Raw genomic sequence first — 21,221 nt, 5'->3', positions numbered from 1 at the left:
CACACATGCTATTGTATATACAATCTGTATTTTGTATGTGCACGTGATCTGTACTATTATTGTAATCATCTAATACGAGTATCTGATTTCCACTACATGGTGACAGTGTAGAGAACGAACTCATGGTGCAAATCCATTTCCAACTGCCAGATTCATTGAGCTTTAAGACTCCCGAAAACTGGCCATGATGGAAACAATTTTTTTTGATCAGTTTCATGTTGCTTCTGGGCCATGGAGCAGAGCCAAAACAATTGAGCACACACCACTATTGTATTGGCAAAGAAACTGAGACAGTTCTAGCATCTACTAGTATTACCGGTGATGAACAGAAAGTGTATAAAACAGTAATATGAAATTCGACTAGTTCTCCAAGGTGATAGAAATGTGATTTTTAAGAGAGCTTATTTTAATCGCTGCATTTAACTGGATAGTGTATCAGCAGAATATCAAACTCTATAACCTGGTAGAATTCTGCAGGGAGTGATGATTCACGATAGACTTGTCGTCGGAATCCATAACTGCCATCTTTCTGAATGGCTAGATTCTGAATAACATTAAATGCACAATCTGCCAACACAAAGCTGTCCATTCCCAGCAACATGCATACACTGAAAAGAGGCAATGATTCAGCCAGAAGTGAACTGGACAGATTGTAATTCTGCAGCCGTAATTTGAAGAAACCTTGGCCATGCGTAGACAGCAGAACAGCAGAGACATACACACATTCCTGTGACAAATGTCCTACCAAGAATGCCACCTGCACCTGACGTCGCAAAAAAGGAAATTATAACCAGTGCTGTTTGTCTAAGAATGTTTAAGTATTGTCTCAAGAGAGCCACATTGACACTGTCATTTAGACACACTGACAAATCATTCTGCATCATTGTGAAAAATACAGGTACAATGCATCAATGACCTAAGATAGCACAGAGCTCTGACCCAACCTGTACTACCCTTATATCCTACTATAAGTATAATTGACCAAACAAGAACCTTTCCTTGAAGTAAGAGAATCAGCTCCATGCAAAGAACCTCTTATTCCATCTCAGTTACCAGACCATCCATGACAGAAGATTATTATCTGATGATTGTTGATTATTTTTCCACATTTATTTAGCTGATCAAACTGAAAGCCACTACATCCGAAGCAGTCATAGATGCCTTGAGATAAGTTTTTTTCTCATTACAGAATACTAGAAACTGACATGAGCGACAGTGTACCTTAGTACCTACTGTTTGAGTTACTGTATTTGCAAAGTCCTGTAACTTCACATAACCAGTAGTCTATTATTTTCTCAGTCACGTCGAACAAGCCATACAAACTGCTAAGAAACTGCTGAGACATTCAGATGGTCTTGCTAACATATTGCAATACCCTAATCCCGTGGTGCAATTTATCACCAGCTGAGTTGCTTATGGGGAGATGCCTTCGATATACCCTGCCAATAACTACTGAACAACTACAACCTACATGGACACATCTTATAACATTTTGAGACATGGATAATCAGTTCAAGCAACAGCAGGAAACAGACTATAATAAAGACACTGCTCTCATCCTTTACCACCCATTCCTAATACTGAAGTTTATACCACATCAGGACCAACGGTTACTGGACCATGATAGGACAAGCAGATGTTTCTCAGTCATACAGTACAGTGTTGGCACCCCAAATTGGGAGATAAGAGAAACGAACACACTCAAACATTGTGCTGGACAATCAAGCATCCTCAACTACTGGGAGCCCCAGCCCAGAGCATCAATGTCCTGTTGCTCAATCAATGAATGGCACTGCTATACAGCTACCTGAAAGAGTCAGGCAGTAGCTTAAGAAAGGGAGATGTAGTGTGACTAACTATAACGGACTTGCACTATGCACATACACTATTGCATACATGATCTATATAATATTATTAAGATTATCTACATGTACATGATCTGTACTACTATTATTATAATCATCTAGTACGCATGTTTGATCAACACTACAATGAACTCTCTAGAGGATGACTTGTAACTTAGTTGAAGGCTCAGGGAGTAATTTATCTTAGTAGCTGAATTCTCTAATAGGGTGACTGTACTATTAGAATATCTTGATCGTGCACTTGCTACATGTACAGTATGCACACAGCAAATACAGAAGTAGCAGATTTAAGTTTAATTTCATAAAGTCGACACTCACTGTGGTGATAATGAAACTTTCTAGTCTCAAAAGCACAACTGGTGATAATGAAACTTTCTAGTTTTAAAAGCACAACTAAAGTTCAGTACAATACTCCTACATTTAGAATAAACCAAGGATCACTGTGGTGAGAATGAACATCTGTAATTATTACTAGTACGATACAAATTAATGAAATAAGGTTCTAGTGAGAAAAATTAGAATTTCTTAATTGTTGCCACTAGGGCTGAGCGATACTGCCATTTTAGTATCACGATCAATACTAAAGCCACTATTCACGGTACTGAATAGTTCACGATACTGAATAGTTCACGATACTTACAAATAAGTCAATCATAGCTGCTGCTACACACTGTATTGCTCAGCATTCCTGCAGGAAGTCCTTATAGGTGATAGTAAACTAGCCGCTATCATCCTTGTTTACAGTAACAGTTATTGTAACACATGCTTTGAGGTTATGTTGTGGTGTTCACACCTCTGCAGGGAAACCAGGTGGATGGACATTATCACTTACAAGGATTCTTAGCCTAGTACTGCACAACAAATGGATTTTTAATGACAATAATGTACAGGCATGGTATCACGATAGTTAATAACCAAATATCACGATATTGATACGTTCAAAATATCGCGATATATCGCTAAAACGGTAGTATTGCTCAGCCCTAGTTGCTACCTTGTTTTTCCATTAACATAACTAGGTAATACACTTGACTGTTACTGCTTTATTAGAGTATTTTTATCTTCCTTGTATTGAGTAAGCGATTAAGGGGCATGGTTTGTGATGTGTAGTTTTCTACAGGACCATAGGTGATTGCAGCTAGATCATTAAATTACAGTGGAACCTCTCTTATCTGGGTAGTCTGGTGCATACTAATGTCCAAAACTCAGAAATGTCCATATCTAAGAATTGCATGCTATCATACAGTACGGTAGTACTGTATAATAGGGACTATGCAGTTTTGGATTTTCTAACCCAAAAATATCACCCTAAAACCAGCCTCAAATTTCCTTCATAACAGTTTAGCAGTATTGGTTAGGCATAGCCAAGCCCAGAAATGCCTTCAGAGTTACCCCCAAACCCTTCCAACAAGTTTGCATGGAATCTTAAAAATTTCCTACTTAACTGAAACTAACTAACTAACTGATGCCTTCAGCCAAGCATAACTCGACAATGGATAAGGCTATGGGTTTGATTTTTTCACTGTTCAACATCACTTTATCCCTATATGTGTCTTTTCGCCAACCGCAGTACGCACAATTCACTTATCTTGGACCTACCTTTGTCCTCCTTTGTGTTCCAGTTCTTTTTGCTGACTACACAAGGTGTCAATTTACAATCTGGTTATGTCATGCTTTTCATCCACATTTTCCATAGTGACTGGATTCATTGCAGAGAAGTTTCTTGTGCTGTTCTTCATTTGCAACGCTGAGTAACAAGTGGAGCATAGCTACAAAGCATAACACCTAACTTTTCAGCACATAATTAATTATTGGGGTGCACATTCAGATGCAGAATTACTGTACGGAATGCCTGGTGCCATTCTTTCTTTTAATGCGGTTCCAGTGGATTCAGTAGTCATAAGTGTGTTATTAAAAAAGTAAACAAACAAGTACAAGGAAAATTAGGAATTTGGATTAAAGAACAAAAAGCAGGGAAACAAGTACAAAGTTGTGAAACAAGGGAGGTTGCCTATACCTGCAGATATACTAGTGGACATGTAATCCCTAGTTCAGTCATGGTTACAGACTGAAGAGTAGGGATTAGATGTCCAGTAGTATATTTGCATGTCCACCATCCCTGAAAAGTGTAAAAGAACTACAAATGTGCTAAATACCATAGAGGATTATATCTAAACAACAAAATGTAAAAGACAAACTTCCTGTGACTTCTACATAGATATTAATAAAAATCCATAAAACTGTGTTACTGTACCTTACTTTAGAACTATCCATATTTGGAGTAGCTAACACACACTACATAATTATTATATTGTAGTTTATTTACACATATTGCTTTTTTTCCTGTCATTTTACCCATGGTGTGGTGCACTAACTTCTTGAGTTGCACAACACACTACCATGTGTCTTGATCTATACACAGTTTATACACATCATTCCGATTAATGTTATTATTAGTTACAGATCTGGTAAAAATTCCTACAATTATCAGGAAATCTGATCCAGGAGACACAAATACAATTAGCAAAATTGAGCCAGCCAGTGCTGAGTTTGGTGTTCTTCTCGATGAAATCTTGGAAGAGTTAATGAAAAATGAAAGCAAAAATTTGAAATTGTTGAAAAGGACATCGTCTGCTCTAACTTTGAAGGACAAGTCTGGTATTAAGAAGTTTAGTGATAGTGAACTTGAAGACATATATGATTGTAATGACATTGAAACACTTTTAATGAATAAACTACGTCACTGCTACAGTTGGGATGACCACTCCATGTTGAATGTACTTATGAAAAAATTAAATACAAAAAAATGTTTGAATTTACTACATTCGTTTGAAATTGAAGTATGCAGTAAAATGAAGCTACAGCAATTACATGAACAACTAAGTGTTAACATTCTAGGAGGTTACTACAAAATGATTGCAATTGTTGAAAAGATGTTCTCAGACATCACAAAGGAGGAGTATGATGAGTTGAAAGAGTTCATTTCACAATATTGTGGAGTGGAGTCTTATGTGATGTCTCCATTTTCTAAAGTGTCTCCATTCAATTCAGTGGTCATAGAAGGGTTTATTCCTGTCAATGCAGTTTCATACATGATAGAAACAGCTAAAAATAATGTTCATAAGTTTACTGAAGAAGATATGTTTCTGTATTTAAAAATATCATCAGCAGTGATACTTGATCGCAGAAACAACGTAAGTTACCACTGTAGTATGATGTGTACTGTGTACAGGGGTGTACAGTATGTATAGGGTAGACTATATTATTAGGGGTGGTTCTATGTGTAACTTGTCCTTACAATACATCATCATTACATCATTGTGTAGTATATACTACAGTAGTAGGGAATATGTAGTTAATAGTAACACTGGTAATATGGTAACATGGGTAGCACCAGTAACATGAGTAGTACTGATAACATGGGTAGTACTGGTAACATGGGTAGCACTGGTAACATGGTAGCACTGGTCACATGGGTAGCACTGGTAACATGGGTAACACTGGTAACTTGAGTAACACTAGTAGCACTGGTAACATGGGTAGCACTGGTAACATGGTAGCACTGATAACATGGGTAGCACTGGTAGCACTGGTGACATGGGTAGCACTGGTAACACTGGTAACATAGGTAGCACTGGTAACATGAGTAGCACTGGTAGCACTGGTAACATGGGTAGCACTGGTAGCACTAGTAACATGGGTAGCACTGGTAACATGGGTAGCACTGGTAACATGGTAGCACTGGTCACATGGGTAGCACTGGTAACAAGGGTAGCACTGGTAGCACTGGTAACATAGGTAGCACTGGTAACATGGGTAGCACTGGTAACATGAGTAGCACTGGTAGCACTGGTAACATGGGTAGCACTGGTAACATGGTAGCATTGATAACATGAGTAGCGCTGGTAGCACTGGTAACATGGTAGCACTGATAACATGGGTAGCACTGGTAACACTGGTAACATATGTAGCACTGGTAACATGGGTAGCACTGGTACCATGAGTAGCACTGGTAGCACTGGTAACATGGGTAGCACTGATAACATGGGTAGCACTGGTAGCACTGGTGACATGGGTAGCACTGGTAACACTGGTAACATAGGTAGCACTGGTAACATGAGTAACACTGGTAGCACTGGTAACATGGGTAGCACTGGTAACATGGGTAGCACTGGTAGCACTAGTAACATGGGTAGCACTGGTAACATGGGTAGCACTGGTAACATGGGTAGCACTGGTAACATGGTAGCACTGGTCACATGGTTAGCACTGGTAACATGGTAGCACTGGTAACATGGGTAGCACTGGTAACATGGGTAGCACAGGTAACATGGGTAGCACCGGTAGCATGGGTGGCACTGGTAACATAGATAGCACTGGTAGCATGGGTAACACTGGTAACATGGGTAGCACTGGTAGCATGGGTAGCACCGGTAACATGGGTAGCACTGGTAACATGGGTAGCATGGGTTGCACTGGTAGCAGGGGTGGCACTGGTAACATGGGTTGCACTGGTAACATGGCCAACATGCGTAGCACTGGTAACATGGGTAGCACTGATAGCATGTTCGCAGCAGTACTGTAATTATCACGCAGCAGTACTGTAATTATCATGCAGCAGTACTGTAATTATCACGCAGCAGTACTGTAATTATCATGCAGCAGTACTGTAATTATCACACAGCAGTACTGGTACATTATCACCTGTAAAGCAAGTTTAATTCAAGACTTTAGCCAGTGTTCATTTCATGGGTAGCCCTGTTTGGACATACATGCCAATAGACACCACTTTCCCAGTCTCAGGTTATATAGGGGTAGCTTATTGTAAAAGAAAAGATTTTAACAACTGTAGCAGAGAGAACTGTGTTACACTATCGTGAATCAACATTTGCTTTAAGGCATTACTAATGTCCATTTGGTTCCATTGGAGTTGAAATAGCTCAAATACATGAGAAGTTATGATCAGTCAAACTGGAGAGAATAAAGGTCCTTTCCTTGCAGATTCGATCACATACACACTTTATGTACTGTTATGGTATGCCAAGAGTCCATAATCTAATACAGCATTTCTCCATCAACAAGAGTCCATTGAGCTAATTAGAAGTGCTGATTGTTACCATATGACCACATTTTATTTATATTCATTTCAAAGAAGCCTTGTATTAAAGGGAGTCAAGGGCTGCTTGCCAGCTGGAGGGCAGCCATTCAAAGACATTGGAATGTAATAAGATGGTTTGGTGGTAACCATTGGTTAATTTATTGATAATTTGGTGGTGACCACAGACCAAACCCCAGCAGACAGTCTGGTAACCTACTTGTGTTGAAGTGCAAAGTGCTCTTATTACAGTAGTATCATTGAGTACCATCATTTAACAGGTATATAGTGAATAAGTGACTGCATTTATACATACTCTAATGGACAGTGTTGGGAGTAACGCATTACTTATGTAACGCGTTACGTAATATTATTACTTTTGTGGTAACTAAGTAATATAACGAAATACGCTATAAAAACAGGTAATATAACGCAAATTATTTTACTTACAAATGTAACGCGTTACCTAAGTAATATAGTTACTGTAACGAGTCTAATATTACGTAATATTATTACTATAAGTAACGAAGTTACTAATCTCGTTAGTTATCCTCTGAGTAACGCCTAGCCACAATGAAGTAACGAGGCCTACTGAATGAAGCTTATTCACCAGCTTCTTACTTATAACCAAGATTTGCATATTGTCCAACACCACAATCATGTCACGTGATAAGGTGGTAATTTCACACGTGACAGCTTAAGGCTGCGGACACAAAGTAATATAATATGTAATATTATTACAGTTACTTTATTTTATGGGTAATATGTAACTGTAACTAAATAGTTCAGTTGCAAGTAATATGTAATATGTAACTAGTTATTTTTACAAAGTAACTTGCCCAACACTGCTAATGGATGAATCGAAGTCACAGATTATCCAATTATGAACAGTGCTTGGCCCCAGCAGGTTTAGATAAACAAGGTCCCACTGTAGATAAAATGTGGTCATACAGGACAGAGTAGACATCTCTTCTTTTAGAGTTTTGATGAATATACATGTGATACACACACTTGATTTGTACATACATTAATGATACACATATGATACACACTTCATGTACTTATGAGGAGTACCTTAGTTGAACACATGTGATGTACTTATGATGTGCACCTTAATGATAGACTTGTGATACACACTTCAAGTACTCACGATGTGTACCTTAGTGATACACATGTGATGTACTCATGCAGTGCACCTTAATGATACACTTGTGATACACACTTCAAGTACTCATGATGTGTACCTTAGTGATACACTTGTGATACACACTTCAAGTACTCATGATGTGCACCTTAATGATACACTTGTGATACACACTTCAAGTACTCATGATGTGTACCTTAGTGATACACATGTGATGTACTCATGATGTGTACCTTATACACATGTGATGTACTCATTCTGTGCACATTAATGATACACTTGTGATACACACTTAAGTACTCATGATATGTACTTTAGTGATACACATGTGATGTACTCAAGCTGTGCACCTTAATGATACACTTGTGATCCACACTTCAAGTACTCATGATATGTGACCGGATTTGACAAAACCAGGCTTCTGCACAGATCCAATTCTTCGACTTTAATTGCTAGTAACTTGACACTGAAGTATGCTATTGCCCTACAATTTTCACACAATGCGTTCATTGCTTTATGTAATACCAAGTCCAAATCTGAAACTGATAGCTCACTTTCATACTGCATTATGGTCCTTCAAAGTCATAAATTTGGATGTGTGTGGAAGCCTGGTTTTGTCAAATCCGATCACATATGTACCTTAGATGATACACACGTGATGTACTCATGAGATGTCTATGGTGCATTTATTGTAAGTTTTAGAAAACTACAATATTTGTAACATTCCTTTTTTTGTCTACAACTTTGCATTCTGCTTTGCAAGTATATGTGACCAGATCTGTGATTAGGAGTCTTATAGCCTTTCCAATTGCATATACTTGGTAATCCATAACTTGACATGTGAGTATGGTACCAGCCTGAAATTTGTTCACTTTACACTTCTAACATAGTAATATTCCTGGATGTAATTATAAAACAATAAGTTAAACACATATCAGTTATAACTCATCAAATTATGCAAAATTTGGAAAGGCTATACGACCCCTTTTTGCTGATCCAGTCACACATATCAAGAAATATAGAATAAATTCTGAAATCACTCAGTGGCCAGTGATCTGTACTTACCATTAAGGCAATCTGTCTAAAGGGGCCTAGATTTGTAAGTTCATATGAGTTAGAAATGCTACTAAACCAATTGTATATTTGCACTTTTTATACACAGCTGTACAGCTACAGTGCAATGTCTCCAGTATTACACATGTTGCCAGGATTACTTTTACTTTTACCTATATCACCATTGTTATCTGTATTACCATTACGTATGGATTCACCAGCTATAATTTAATATGTAAAAGGTTAACAAATGTTCAAGTATACTGAAGGTCTGACTAATGAAGCCACTATCTTTTACAAACATCTGGCTTCTCTTTTGTCCAATAAGTGGGGGGTAGTTACTTGGTTACTCTAGGCTGGCTCAGTTGCCGTCTTTCTTTGCTGCACTCTGCTATTGCCTGTATCCGTGATGCTTGATCATCATCTGGTCACTTTGACAGAATTCCACCTCCAATGGATCTGGTTAGGGTGGAATTACGCTTAAAGAACTGATTTTTGTATGAGCTTTCTGTTTTGTTTATTGTACTTGTGTATTTACCATTAAAAAAAAGTATACTGCAGACATACTAGAAGACATTAATCTCTGATTCTATACTGACTGAATTAGGGATTAAGCAACATCTGCTAATAAATTAAATATGCAGGTATCAGAAATCTCACAACTTTTTACTTGTTTAAGTACTTCTAAGGTTGGGCAATGTTTCAATAAATCACCAACATCACTTAAGGGTCATTCCATGTCAAATCAACAAGGAATTTAGGGTCACCTCTCGGATTTTGACGAAACTTGGTGTGTTTGTAGTACCTGTGGTGCTTATCACTCATGCAAATTTTTAGCTCCATACATTCCATAATTTCTTATTTATGACCACAGATATTTTGAATATTTCATGAAAATTTGGTCCATCTCTAGTTATAAAATTGAATGCAACTTTGTACTGTGTAAATATATTTAAACACAATTTTCGCTGATGGAAGACTGTTGATTGACCTTTCCAGTGATCCCTAAATTATGGGATATCTACTTAATTATGGTTCAAAAGTACTTCATTGAAAACTTTAATCCTTTATATTTTGAAAAATGCTGCTTGAAATTTTTCAAATTCTTTTGTGAATAATAATTGGGTCATAGTCTATATTTGATAAAATTTTTGTGGTGGGACCACAATGGGTTCAAGAGATATAATGAATTATGTTGTGGTATGTGGTGGAATTTGCAGTCTATTATTGCTGTATTAGAGTGTACACCTCCAATAACCACTCACAACAAGGCTATGCCAAGTTTATCTTACAGAGTGAAGGTGTCTAGGTACATTGCAACCTGTATTAGTGACCACCTATATTAAAAGGCCATTTATGTGCTGCAGTTAAGTTATATGTCTTTAATGTATAGCACCACAGCATCAACCCTTCTAGCTATCCAAAAATGGTCCTTATTAGACAAGCTGACTATAAATTACAGATCTGACCACCATGTGTCCATAAACATCATGTAAATGTTGTACCATCTCTTCACAAGTACCTTCTTTATTAAGTTGAATCCCACTGTAGTGGACTTAGCCATATTTAAGTTCTGTATGTGGCTGCATAGATACATACAACAGAACTCCTCAGAAGGGATACCTGGATACCTTGATAACCAGGACACCTGTTTATACACTGTACTCCCACTCTAGCGGTGCACATACATTTAGACCAAGATACTTCTGTGGCTTCTGTAATATGAGCACTTTATTATGGGAGGGGTTTTACCATATACATGTATTAATTGTACCTCAATGTGTGAAATTAATTACTACATTACTTTATATTCACGACCACTTTTAAGATCAAGTCATAAATTCATACAAATACTCATGTAGGAAATAAACATGTTGACCAGATATTTAACATTTAACTGTACTGATCTTCAAAACGTGAACACAAAATATTTGACAAACCATTAATTTTAGTAATTACAGTACTATAAATCACGCATTGAGGTGCAAGCAAGTGTTAATAATATAAAAACTCTTGGTACAAGTAATGCATCTACTGTATATAGTGTAACTCTTCTATTCCCTAGACCATTGATGAAGTGTTCATTGTTGAGAAACCACAGACTTATCTTGGGTCCAAAATGTACGCACAATTATAAAGTGAGATCATGAGGCTATCAAGGTACCCAGATGTCCTTGTTGAGGAGGACTATTGTACCTATACAGCCATATATGTAACTTGAATAGTGTAGAGTGGGGATATGTATGTAAGTGCAGTATGGCAAGATTTTGCTTAATAAATAAGGTATAACTGAAGAGATGGTACAACATTAATGTGTTTATGGATGCATGATGATCTCATTTATAGTCAACCTGTCTAATGAGGACCATTTTTGGATTTGCTAGAAAAGATTGATGCTTTGGTGCTATACGTTAAGATCCAATTAAAGTATAAATTAGCTGCAGCTTATACAGCGTACAAAATATAGATGGTCTTTCAATACAGGTGGTCACTAATACAGGTTGCAATGTACCTAGACACCTTCACTCTGTAAGACAAACTTGGCATGGCCTTGTTGCAAGTGGTTATTGGAGGTGTACACTCCAATACAGCAATAATAGACTGCAAATTTCACCACATACCACAACATAATTCATTATATCTCTTGAACCCATGGTGGTCCCACCACAAAAATTTTATCAAACATAGACAATGACCCAATCATCATTCACAAAAGAATTTGAAAAATTTCAAGCAGCATTTTTCAAAATATAAAGGATTAAAATTTTCAATGAAGTACTTTTGAACCATAATTAAGTAGATATCCCATAATTTAGGGATCACTGGAAAGGTCAATCAACAGTCTTCCATCGGTGAAAACTGTGTTTAAAAATATTTACACAGTACAAAGTTGCAGCTGATTTTGTAACTAGAGATGGCCCAAATTTTCATGAAATATTCAAAATATTTGTGGCCATAAATCAGAAATTATGGAATGCATGGAGCTAAAAATTTGTATGAGTGATAAGCACCACAGGTACTACAAACACACCAAGTTTCGTCAAAATCCGAGAGGTGACCCTAAATTCCTTGTTGATTTGACATGGAATGACCCTTAAGCAAGTTCTTGCAATACTATTATGGCAAGATGCTAGTTTTTACCTTTGTAATATTATCACATAGGCAACATTTATCGCAAATTGCAATAATTATTGCATTTATTATCTATTTTGCATCTCTGATCTAGGCCTCACATTTGATACAGTTCATGCATATCATGGCTAACTATGCCAGTTTGTTACCTTGTTAGCAAAGAAATTGTGCTTTTAACCTAATTCTCAATGAAAACAAGCAGATATATGGACTCTGGCTTGTCACACTCTGTGGTTGTGTTTCAATTTTCACATGCAATATTTCAATAAGCGCCTCATGTAATAATCGCATGTCACAAGTTCAATATTGCCCAACCTAGCCAAATTTTAATTTTTCCTTGTACTTGTACAGTAATGCTAAGAGTACCAGTATTCCATAGAGTGGGTTATTTTGAAGGGTTTATAATTTTGTATATAGTTCAAATAAATGATTCCTAAATTTATGTCAAGACATTCTATTATACAAAATATTGAATTATATGGTTGTCAAATGTACTTAGTGTGGGCATGTACATACACAGCAGTATGGTGGTATATATCTCATAACTCTTCATCAATATTCTGAACAAGTGTCAAAGAAACTTCTAGACCCAGACAAGCCTATATCTCAAGTAATAACACTAGCTTTGATTCAGGATGCCAATGAAGTCTATTTGTAAACTGCTGCTCAATCCAACACAAATCATACAATGAGACTTACAGGAGTTCAAGAGTCTAGATTTGCTTAAAAGTATGGTGGTAAGGAATGATTCATCATTTTACAAAACAGTATTGTGTACAAAGAATCCCAGAAGTTCAGTCAGCACATGAAAGTACAAATATACTAGAGTTTTACTAATCGGATCGGTAATTGCTAGAACCTGGTGATTGCTAGAAGCCGATAATTAGCTGTTTTTACTATAATTGGAAATTGGTTGTAATGGGTTGTGGCCAGCAGATTATTGGTATATTTAGCAGCAGCAGCTGCAGCATCACCAGAAGGCTGGTGTCAAAGGCTCTGGGGCATCTGGATTCAGTGAAATGGAATGGTGGAATGGAATGGAATGGTTGAGTGGAATTGAATGGTGGAATGGAACAGTATTTAGATAATTTCAATTACTAGTCACCTCTTTATAAAGACCACCTTCTAACAAAGACCACCTCTTTATAAACACTGTTTAACTTTTATGTTTAAATTGCTGCTATCTTGTTGTTTTAAAGTGTACCCTCATAGGATGGTCTTATTGATCAGTTGTGTGCCACATGCCCTAGAAAAGTCAGAGTGATATTTGATTTGTAATACAGCCATGCAAAATCAGTTTGGCTGCACAAAACCAACATGTCTATCAAACTAAAAGTAACTGACAACTACAGGAGAATAATTTTTATAAATTATAGCCAGTTAGTTGCCAGTATTGACATTCATTTCTTGGCCTCACCAGATATCATGGCCTAACCAGATATCATTATCTGGTGAGTACAAGAAATGAATGTCTTACCGGCAACTAACTGGCTATAATTTTTAAAAATTTGATTCTTTATCACTGACTAAGTACAGTGTTGCTGCATTTCTAAGTAATTACCTTTAACTCTAATTTGCTAGTAATTTAGCTGCCTTTTTCTCCTCTATAATGACAATTGGAAAAGGTACCAATTACAGGGAATTAATTAGGAATGCAGCAGACTACACAAGTCAATGATAAAAGACCAAGATTTTTTAGTTGCTAGTATAATTAACATTCATTTCTTGGCTACACCAAATGTTAGCTCCATTAGTTGCATTGCTTTTAGTTTTGTGGATGCATCGTCTTTTTTTGTATATAGCCAAGCTGTTTCTGTATGGGATAGCTATTATTGTATTTTATAATAAATCAGATATCCCTCTGGCTTTTCTAGACACAACATGTGGTGCACAATTCATTGATAAGACTGTCTTTTTGGGATATATCACTCTAAACAACAATAAAACGATCTTTGTAAAGAGATGGTCTTTAGCAGTGACTACTAACTGAAATTACCTAAGTACCAATCCATTCCAGTCTACCATTCCAGTCCATCATTCTATTCCACCATTCCATTCCACTGAATCCAGACACCCAAGGCTCTGGTACTACTTGAGTTGATGTTTTGTAGAAACCACAAAGATAAACAGTGATGGTTTAGGCTGCTCTTGTCTGACTACCAACTTTAAGTGTACAATATCAGCATTGGCCGGCTTTACTAGCACTACTTTTGGTGGAATATATACACAAGTATAACTTGCAGAAATGTATCAGTTAACTATCAGTAAAACATGGTAAAAATATATTGGATACCGGTTTTCCCAAAAAACAGTAGGAGTCATTACAACATTAATATTATTCCTTGCCTTTATACCCTCCTCTATCACAGTGCCTGGACATGAGGTAGATTCTGAAGGAAGCAAGCATCCAGTCAACATGTTGGGTGTGGGTTTGGTAGGTGTACAGGTGAAGGGGGCCTATTAAATTAGGCAAGTAGTGGTAAACTGCCTAGCCAGCAAGAAAAGAACATAATGCTTAGGTGCAAAACAGACTATTTTGGGATCTATATTTCATTTATGCCAAAATTAGACCAACTTAGAGGGCCACAGAAAGACAGTAATGAAGTATCTTTCCACCCAAGCATTATGGCCCTGTACCAATATTTCATGCTCCTATGAATAATCATTAACCAGGCATATAAACAGGGGGTGAAGGAGACAAGGGGAGAGGCACAAACAAGTTCAGATTCACCATCTAAAAGGAAGAGGAGAGAGCACTCTTGAGTTGTAGTTGAAATAACATTATGTGTGAAGCAGCACTCAGCATAGTCTTCATGGTTGAAATATATTTTAGGTTGTTGTAAGACTTAAAAGCAGTTACAATGTTGCAATTCTGCCAGCGATACTTTTTGGAGTTGCTTAGTATGTAAGAAAGGTGTTGTTAACCAGTTACTCAAACTTGGGCATGAGATGTAGCCTATAATCACATTGTGAACCCATTTGTTACAAGTGCTTAACTTATGATGATTAAGGTAGTATAAAAGGGTACCAAAGATGTATCCTTACACAGATAATAAAATATGCTATGGATCCAATGGTAGATTAAAAGTGAGGTGGGGTATTAACTAATGACACTGTTTCAAGATTTAGCATTGTGCTAAATGTCTTTTAATAAAAGCACTTTGCTCCCATGATACACCGACTAAACATTCGCTACTGCATTGTGGATGGCTAAGTGTTGGCATACGTATGTAATAGTCTAAATCTCTATAATATTGAAGTGCATGGGTGAACTATTACCTGTTGTTATGTGAGGCTCCATTCACACTACTAAATGTGTAGCCATTCTGTTTGTTGGCTTTTTCTTTCAAGTGTATAACTATTAGCACTTTACTCAAAAATTTTCAATCCCTTATAATTGCATCCCAATGGTTCGTCAGTTACTTTACCAAGTGGAAAGTGACTTTTATTTATTTTTATTTTATGAACACTCCCACCAAGATTGGTCCACTTTTTAAATAATTATAAAGATGGCAGTTGTAATAATTTTTTTTGTCTTAACTACTTCTTTTAGCAGTCTATTTTTTACTGTAGCAGTAATTTGTATGCACTTAGATGAAAGCACAGACATGAGACTGCTGATAAAAACATGCCACACTAGTGCCTATCCACACTAGTGCTTATCATTACTATCACAGTAATAATGTATTGCTATCACCCTCATGGTTGAATATCACAATATCACACTATCAATATAGCCATGTGGTATTTGCTTTTCGTCTTAGCAAGATCCTGTATTATAGATACACTCATGTCCATTCAGGTAGAACTGCACTTTCAAATATGTGAGATGTTGGTATTGCCACTAAAGCAATAAAGATAATATACAACGAAATAATAATGCTTGAAAACATAACATTGCACAATTGTATGCACAAACATATAGAATGTAGTGGCAATTAGTCGGCTTCCTGCAGCTGGGCAGGGGAGTTATAATGTGAACTACCAACCTCAGCATGAGTGGGTAGTGGGTAGCACTGGTAACATGGGCACTGGTAGCGTGGGTACATATTGCTGTATTACAATACAATAATCATTGGCCATAATTCCTATTTAATAACACCTGTATTACCTATGTCAACTTCACTCATGATACTGTGCATAGTGTATCCAACTTACCTATTATATTGCCAGTGCTTTCCGTGTTACCAGTGCTACCCATATTACCAGTGCTACACATGCAGTGCAATCCATGTTACCATTGCAACCAGTGTTACCAGTGCTACTGATGTCAACAGTGCTATCCATGTTACCAGTACTACCCATGCTACCAGTGCTACCAATGTTACCAATGCTACCCATGTTACTAGTGCTACCCATGTTACCAGTGCTACCCATGTTACCAGTATTACCTATGTTACCAGTGCTACCCATGTTACCAGTGCTACCCATGTTACCAGTGCTACCCATGCTACCAGTGCTACCCATGTTACCGGTGTTACCCATGCTACCAGTGCTACCTATGTTACCAGTGCCACCCATGCTACCCATGTTATCAGTGCTACCCATGTTACCAATGCTACCAGTACTACCCATGTTACCAGTGCTACCCATGTTACCAGTGCTACCCATGCTACCAGTGCTACCTATGTTACCAGTGCTACCCATGCTACCAGTGCTACCCATGTTACCAGTGCTACCCATGCTACCAGTGCTACCCATGTTATCAGTGTTACCCATGTTACCAGTGCTACCCATGCTACCAGTGCTACCCATGTTATCAGTGTTACCCATGTTACCAGTGCTACCCATGCTACCAGTGCTACCCATGTTATCAGTGTTACCCATGTTACCAGTGCTACCCATGCTACCAGTGCTACCCATGTTATCAGTGTTACCCATATTACCAGTGTTACTATTAGCTACACTTTCCTACTATTGTGGTATATACTAAACAATTACACAATTATGTAATGATGATGTATTGTAAGGACAAGTTACACATAGAACCACCCATTATTAGCTATGTTAAGTATTAAGTGATCCACACAAAAACAGCCAAGCTGTAAAAAGTGCGGCCTTACAAAATTCTGGGTAAAAAAGTTGTGAACTCCACAAAGGTTTGAGTATCTGTCTTCTGGGTGGCTTGGAACCTCTGTCGGTAGGCCTCAGGAACAAGCTCATAGGCCTTGAAAATAGAGTGTTTCACTGTGTCATAGTCAGAACTCTGTTCTATCGATAGGGCTGAATAGGCTTCATGTGCTTTACCTTACAGAGAGCTCTGAAGGAGTAGTGTCCAAACTTGTTTAGGTCACGCAGACTTGACACAATTTTCTCAAAATGCAGGAAATATTTATCAACCTCTGTCTCCTGGAAGTGTGGGACAAACCGTACTTGCTTAGTCACATCAATTCCGCCTGTTGACTGGTAGGTACAGGTGGAGCTGTAGAAGCTACTGCAATTTCGAGTTCCTTAAATTTCAACTACAGAGCAAGCTCCTGCTCTCGTAATTCCATCTCTTTCATCTCCAACTGGGCTTCACGCTCCTTGTCTTGCAGTTCTAGCCTCTTCAGTTCAATAGCATCCATGGGTGATGGTATTTCATCTTCGGACATGATCTCTTCCTCAACTAAATACTCTATGATCATTGTTCGAATTTCACTTTTGTTTCATAGCTTGAGTGGCTTCCAACTTGTAGTGTTGAGCAAGGGAGAGCAACCCCACCTGATTTTAGGACAACAGACTAGGCGATTTCACAAAAGAGTCTACTGAGGACGACATAATTATCCACTCTACAACAACGTAATAGGAACGATGAGAGTAATGACGAAGAGAATGACTTGTCTAAGACTACAAATTTGTAATTCCAACTAATGCACACTGGCACCGATAACACAGCAAATCCTGCCTAGACAAGACACACAAACAACAACTCCAACTGTACAAATTTTCACACCTGTTGGGGTACCATTCGCCTGAACATATTCCAAACTAAATAAGAAATCATAATTTTGAGATAAAGTGCTGGAAGGAATTTTACACTTGTGTAGGAAGCATGGTTTCTACACGTGTAGTGCTTTATTGAGAATTTTTGTAGAATTTTGTAGGAAATATTCCCACACTGTTGAATTTTGTAAGAAAGATTCCTACACTTGGCACAAAGTGTAAGACTCTTCTTGCAGTGTAGGAATAATTCCTACAAGTGTAGGAATCATTCTTACAAGTGTAGGAATTGTTCCTACAAATGTAGGAATAATTCCTACACTTATATGAATTATTCCAATACATTATGTCATGTGTAGGAATCTTTCTTACAAAACTCAACAGTGCAGGAATATTTCCTACAAAATTTCTTAATGCTGCCCTACAAGTGTAGGAACCATGTTTCTTTCACAAGGGTAAAATTTGGTACATCACATAAAATTTGCTGTTTTTTTTGAGAAAAAATTGTCACAATTTAAAGTTTTGGTTTCTTATTTAGTTTGGAATATGTTCCTGGTACTAAGAATTAAAAACTTATGGTTAGAATCGGACAGGGTGAACACGAGGGAGTAGTGAAAGTAGAAAACAAATATCTCTGCGACCAAAATCTTTAAATGACTAGTCTTCTGGTGCTACCAGGCAAGCCCCCGATTTGTTACGTGACAGGTTTCAGCATGGCACGAAGGATACACATGAACATACAAAGTAGCCAAACTCAGTGGTTTATTCTTATTACAGACCCCTCCACGCATGAGCACCATACCATAACATACTGTAATTTAATATTGTGCACTACTCCAGCTTATTTCAGTACTTTTTATCAGTGTACTATGGTCCCTACTTTATTTTTTTCTGTACTTGTAATAATTCATAATTATGCCATACTTATCTTTGATGGCACACTTCAGTAGTGATTAATAATAAGTTACAAAAGTTAGCTGACATGTATGAAAATTTTACAAGCTAGCAGGGATCATTATAAAGTGCTGAAACAAGGAGATATGTAAACTTAATCCATATACCGTATAGAGGGAAACTTTGGCGGGGTTAAACTTTGGCGAAATGCCACCAGAAATCCATTTGGCGAAATAAACTTTGGCGAATTCACAGATCACACACGCTGGATTTTGATCGCGTTGAATTTCCGTATACGGGATCCATATTATGCACGAGTGCAACCCGTCGCGCATTAATAATAATCATAATCATAATATTTTAAAATACCTGTAAATCGCCAAGTGACCTGGACTAATATAGCCGAACATACATTAACATTTTGTTATATTAACGATTTTCATACGACAGTATAATAACACGTTGGTCGCGTGCTGCACTGAAGGATCGTGCACTGCTTTACTGGTACCGCACGTACGAGTTTCCGTAAAACATTATTTTGTTCTAATTGTTTCAATCGGCTTGTCGTTAACGATCTTGAAGATGTTCATGATGTCTGTCTTCAGATTTTCTATTGATTCGAAGATTCGTGGATACCATGTTTATCAGACTATATGGAGCAATCCATATATCGGGGAAGAACTGAACTGTAAACGTGAGCCAGGAAATTCACACGATCCCCATGCGGTGGCCATGACGAAAGTAATTTCTGGAGTCTCAACTGTTGTAGGACATGTCCCTATTGACATATCCCCAATATGTTCAATATTTATTAGACGAGGTGGATCAATAATTAGCCGCGTAAATGGCAGCCGCCGTCATTCCTCAGATTTGGAACAAGGTGGTCTCGAGATTCCATGTAAATTAGATTTTTCTATTGAAAGTGAAAAGGAAGCAAAAAAGACAAGAAAGCGTCTCGAAGCAACCTTATCCATTGTTGTTGCAATGGATACACTTTCAATTAGGGATACCATTGACTCTGCTACTGAAGATCAAGCTGTTGAGATCCAAGACAAATTTACTACTGACAACCAAGTTGTAGAGGTCCAAGACAGAGCTACTGAGGATCAAATTGTAGTCCACAGCAGAGCTGAGTTAACACCTGTGGTAGATTTATCCTTGGATTTGTCAGGTCAAGCCACTGAGCATGATGTGTCTCCACAAAAGAAAAGATTGAAGCTTATAGACTCAGAACATATTATAATGGGAGAAGAATTAACTGACACAGAGATCAATTTGGCACAGCAATTATTGAAAAAACAGTTTCCCAATCTGAATGGGTTTACATCTACACTGCTTCAAGACAAAAAGCGTGCACTAACGGAGAAAACAGTCAGAGATAAGGTGCAGATAATCTTCTGTAAAGGTAGACATCATTGGGTTGTTGCCTCAACTAAAAATTGCACCATTGGCCACGTAAAAGTGTATGATTCCTTGTTTACCTACCCTGATAAGGAAATGGAAAGAGTCATCGTGAATTTATTCCAGTGGAATTCTACAGAAGTAGTTGTGAAGTTTGCCCGTTGTCAAAAGCAAAAGGGAGGTGCTGATTGTGGCCTATTTGCTATTGCGTTTGCTACTGCCATAGCATTTGAGAAACAGCCAGGCAAAATAAAGTTTGTTCAAGAAGAGCTAAGGAGCCATTTAGTCACCTGCCTAAATAAAGGAGAAATGTCTTTATTCCCTTGCAAATGATGGGAACAAAACTAGACACTCTATCCCATAAGATAATATATACGAACTCTTTTTGCATCATATATGTATCAATCACATAATTATTTTCATTGATTTGTAAATAATACAATAATAATATAACCAATCAATAAAATATTGTTCAAAGGCAGTCAAAAATCCCAGCTTCCTTAAATCCATTCCGCACCATATCAGAGTTTTTCTTGATATGGCTATGGAATGCTACCATCCATTCTGCACCCAAAGGCTTCATAGTGCTGAGCCTCAAATCAACACCTTCACTCTGGTTTCCTTCATCTAACTGTGAGCAAACTTGTTTCGCGTACCAGCTTTCAAATTGCTTACGAAGGAAATCTTTTGCTGGCTTATTAATACTGAGGTCTAG

The 21,221-nt window shown here is 37.5% G+C and overlaps 1 protein-coding gene across 3 annotated transcripts in view; it reads left to right on the top strand.

The window, feature by feature from the left end:
* Positions 1-21,221, top strand: part of LOC136253054 (uncharacterized) — a 150,373-nt gene that overhangs the window by 72,516 nt on the left and 56,636 nt on the right. For 2 of the 3 annotated variants that reach the window (XM_066045637.1, XM_066045635.1), the window contains exon 6: positions 4,323-5,059. In XM_066045637.1, the coding sequence (XP_065901709.1) occupies positions 4,323-5,059 (737 nt within the window). The remainder of the gene's footprint in view (positions 1-4,322; positions 5,060-21,221) is intronic. The other variant, XM_066045636.1, reaches the window with a different exon arrangement.

The sequence above is a fragment of the Dysidea avara genome, chromosome 4 (genome assembly GCF_963678975.1).
Source record: "Dysidea avara chromosome 4, odDysAvar1.4, whole genome shotgun sequence".
NCBI lineage: Eukaryota > Metazoa > Porifera > Demospongiae > Dictyoceratida > Dysideidae > Dysidea > Dysidea avara.
Note: the sequence above shows the minus strand (reverse complement) of the source record. Positions and strands in the feature narration are given on the sequence as shown.